This window comes from Austrofundulus limnaeus, unplaced genomic scaffold (assembly GCF_001266775.1).
Source record: "Austrofundulus limnaeus strain Quisiro unplaced genomic scaffold, Austrofundulus_limnaeus-1.0 Scaffold61, whole genome shotgun sequence".
NCBI classification, from domain to species: domain Eukaryota; kingdom Metazoa; phylum Chordata; class Actinopteri; order Cyprinodontiformes; family Rivulidae; genus Austrofundulus; species Austrofundulus limnaeus.
The window spans coordinates 1,689,283-1,693,408 of record NW_013952463.1 but is presented as its reverse complement, the minus strand read 5'-3'; the positions used below and the strand labels follow the sequence as shown (position 1 = coordinate 1,693,408).

Sequence of the window (4,126 nt, the reverse complement as noted above, 5' to 3'; positions counted from 1 at the left end):
ATTTTGACTTGATCAAATTATTGTGGGGGTCATAACCCCCTAACCCCCCTGCAAATTATGCCTATGTCCATAGGTAAATAAATGTTCAACCTTTTATTTCTCCCACTCTGCTCCCACAGCTTGCTTTGCGTCCCTTTCACTCCTGTCATGTTAAGAGTTTTCCAGAGAACATCAAGGCTGAGTAGAGCTCCAAGACACCCGTGCATCCAAAGTGCTGCRTCACCTACAGCTCAGTTTTTACCTGTAGACCTCCAGAGTCCTCTCCCCGTCTGGGGCTCTGCTCAGTTCAAGGTCTTTTGTCAGAATCTGCACAAAGAAACAGATGGACACAGACCATCGCCCGCTGCAGCTCCAGAGAGACGGCCTTTCTCCAGACTATCTGGGGAAGATCTGGACTATTTCAGGACCATCCTGCCGGGCAGAACCATCACTGACCCCGACCTGGTGGAGTCCAGTAATGTGGACTGGCTGAAGTCTGTGAGAGGTGAAATAGACACGACTCAATTTGTCTTCCTATATCGTGTAATAAGTTCCTCAGATTTATTGCAGTTTTGTATTTTCTTCTTATATTTGTTTCTGTCCTGCAGGGTCGAGTGAAGTCGTACTGAGACCTCAGACAACAGAGGAAGTATCACAGATTCTCAGGTAAACTACAGACTGTAATTAAATAAATCCAAGTGTGGACCTCTTTATGTTGGGTTGTTTTCATTTTACAGGTACTGTAACAAAGGAAACCTGGCAGTGAACCCTCAGGGAGGTAATACAGGGCTGGTGGGTGGAAGTGTGCCGGTTTATGACGAGATCATCCTCTCCACCTCTCTTATGAACAACATACTTTCTTTTGATAACATCTCTGGTAAAGATTCAAACCTTTATCCAAAACTATGTTTAACAAAACAACAACAACAACTCTGCTTTGAAAATTGTGCTTAGGTTTTGTTTTTCTTTTCCAGGTGTTCTTACCTGTCAGGCAGGCTGTGTCTTGGAGAACTTGTCTCAGTTTCTGGAGGAGCAAGACCACATCATGCCGCTGGATCTAGGGGCCAAAGGCAGTTGTCAGATCGGGGGCAACGTGGCAACGAATGCCGGCGGGCTGCGGCTGCTGCGATACGGCTCGTTGCACGGCACRGTGCTGGGCCTTGAAGTGGTGAGTGGAATATACACTTAGCACAAAAAGTGAGGACGCGTGTTTGGTGGAACATTTCTTTGTTGTAACAGTGCTTGGCAGGAAATCTTACACCCTTGGAAGGTCTGGTAGTTTCCCTTTTAAATGGAGCCACATTTGTAAGGAACAAACATTTGTGAGATGAGCAGTAGAGCTGAGCATGTGGGTTGTACATGTTACGACTCGGCTCAGCCAGGTAAAGAGGAGGCAACATCAAAACCAGATGGAAATTGGTTTAAAGGTGAAAAAGCGATTTATTGTGACCACTTGTTAAAATAAACTAAATTCTAACAAAAAGAGGGTACTCCAAAAGTACAAGATGGTTTGCGACTTTTAAAACAAAACAAATAAAACAGAAGAATACCAACTAAGAATAAGTAGTGATGTTACAAGCTTTAAAAAGCAAACAAAAACACCACTTTGAACAGTGACCCAAGGTCACTGGAATGTTAAATAAGATAGGTCTAGTAAACAAAACAACTAAACAAAACCCACAGGACAACTCTAAAGTTTGCACCAGTGCTGCCACGTGGCAAATGTTGAATTGTCGTATCAGCAGCTCAAAATGATTGTATTTTGAAGACAATTATCGTACACACCCAGTTTGCAGTCTAGAGAGGCTCAAATTTACAAAAGCATCCTGCCACAGTTCACAAGTGCTCTTTATTTGACAAACTACACGTTCTTTTGTTTATAATCAAGTTAAAAGGAAATATTAAATAAAATATTGGATAAAATGACAATAATAAAATGTAAAATAATAACATAAGTCAAGTTAAAATGAGATCAGGAAAAGAAGAAATCATTGTAGTTTATTGTGCTTTTGATTAGTGGATAAACAAATTGAGTGCATAAACTGTGCAAATTTAATCTGCAAGCTTCAAAAATATTTTTTTTTTCTTTAAAGGAGACCAGTTATGGGTCCTATAAATTTTTATGGTATGTCTGTGGGCTATCCAGATTCATTCAATTTAATGCACAAAATAATTCTCAGATAATAAAATTTCCCATTTTCTAGTTCTGCCTGCTCTGACTTCTGTTCAGAACGAGCTGTTTATGTTAATGAGCTCTGTTGGTAACGCCCTCCAAACTCCGTCCTCCAAAGCCGGTGTTTACGTTAGCATGGCTAGAAATAGCAGAAGCTCCGTTGTACAACCACATGAGACCCTGAGTCAGACTCAGAGGCAGAGTCGTGGTCGCAGCTTTTTTTTTCTCCCCCTACTCTGTCGGAGCTCTGCACTCACTCTGCATGCTGTTATCAGGGCAGGTAATGGGAGCAGCAGCGATCAAAATACCTCAGAAACTCCAACAAATAGGCTAAAACTAATCATTAGAGGTACATGAGATAACGTGTTCATAACGAACGAAAATAAATAAATAAATAATTTAATTGTTTCTGTCCGTGTCTGTCTCGAACCCTGGTCTCCAGCACTCTGGTCCAACACTATACCCATAAACTGGAGGCTTGTTGTGAAATTAGCTGTGCATTGCACAACAACAACTGTGATGGCTTTTTATACTGAGGAGGTGGAGCCTCACCTGGGGGTTGCTAGGCTAGGTGAGGGGCTGAACGCAGGTTCCGGTGGGTTGTCATATGGCTTGTGACATCACAAAATGTAGGAAGTAAAAAAACTTGTCATTAATATACATTAAAAATACATTTACTTACAGGAAATATGCCCCATGGTGCATTATTTTGGTCCTAGGACTGTTTTTTAAAGAAGTACATACCTAAAGTTGAGTAAAAAAAGCTTTAAAAAGTGAATTTTGCATAATAGGTCCCCTTTAAAAACAGCCTCTGTATAGATGACACTTGACCTGGATGATTGTCAAATTTAAATGTTGCTTCTACCCATCACCTTCTCAGTCCCACCCTTTCTTTCTGATTTTATAGCTACCATTTCTTTCATATAAGTGCTGCAGTTATATTTATCTTTGCTGCTACTTATTGGCATCATAACCATAATGTGGGAGCGGGGTATGGGTGTTCTCCCCCAGAAAATTTTGAATGAAGTAGGTGCTGTTTCCTACATTCTGGTGAATTTTAACAAGTTGTTAAACATATTTTTAAACTACATAAATAAACTCATAACTATTTTACAGACAGATTCTTCGTTCAACTCAATATATGAATCATCATCTTTGTGTTGCATTGGATGTTTGATACTTTGACCAGCAGTGTTTTAAGAGGGTAAAAAAAGCCTTCTCTTTAGAGACAGTAGTATGTCAAGAGAACAAAAAATAAAGTTTCTTCTGTTGCTCCTTTTTTAAACATTATTATTTTACTGTTACAGCTCTAACCTCATTTTCCCTGGTTTGGGACCTGCAAAAAAGACACTTGAAGTTATTTTATTGGGATTTATTTTAGCCATAGAAATGTTTACATTAACATTTCTTCATGAATCAGTCAGCAGCAGCTTCTCACTAACATGATTCGTTTCCAGTCTGGATGGGATGGATATCTGCCTGCAGCAGGGAGCGAGACGCAGCGTGAAGAAGCCTCCTGTCAGTGCTCTGGGACCAGGGCAGAGCTCTCAGCAGCACCTGCTGCGTTTATGTCAGAGTCTCTACAAGTCTCAATAACACCAGAAGAAGAGTCAAGGACTGCAACTAATGATGATTTTAATAATCGATTAATCTGTTGATTTTTTTTTTTTTTGATGAATCGATTAATCGGCCAAATCATTATAACGGTTAATTACACGAATATGAGTAGATATAAATTAAGTTAACTCCTTAAGGATTCAAGTTATTGATCAATGAATTAATCTGAAGTTGATTTATCTTATAGACTGATTAAAGATTAATTAATAAGCAGCCATTTAAAAAAAAACAGAGTTTTCTCTTGAATCAAGAGGGTCTTCCCATAAAATGAAGGATTTTTTTATAATCTCCTGAATTAAAAAACAGAAGCACATAATACATATTTTAACAGTTTATTTTGCCAGCTGTATTAAATAC

The 4,126-nt window shown here is 39.3% G+C and overlaps 1 protein-coding gene across 1 annotated transcript in view; it reads left to right on the top strand.

The window, feature by feature from the left end:
- Positions 1–119: 119 nt before the first annotated feature.
- d2hgdh (D-2-hydroxyglutarate dehydrogenase) overlaps positions 120–4,126 on the top strand; it is a gene marked incomplete at its 5' end in the record, with an annotated part of 7,547 nt that continues 3,540 nt past the window's right edge. Inside the window, 4 exon segments of the mRNA XM_014009777.1 lie at positions 120–484; positions 588–645; positions 717–856; positions 954–1,147. Coding sequence (XP_013865231.1) covers positions 148–484; positions 588–645; positions 717–856; positions 954–1,147 — 729 coding nt within the window.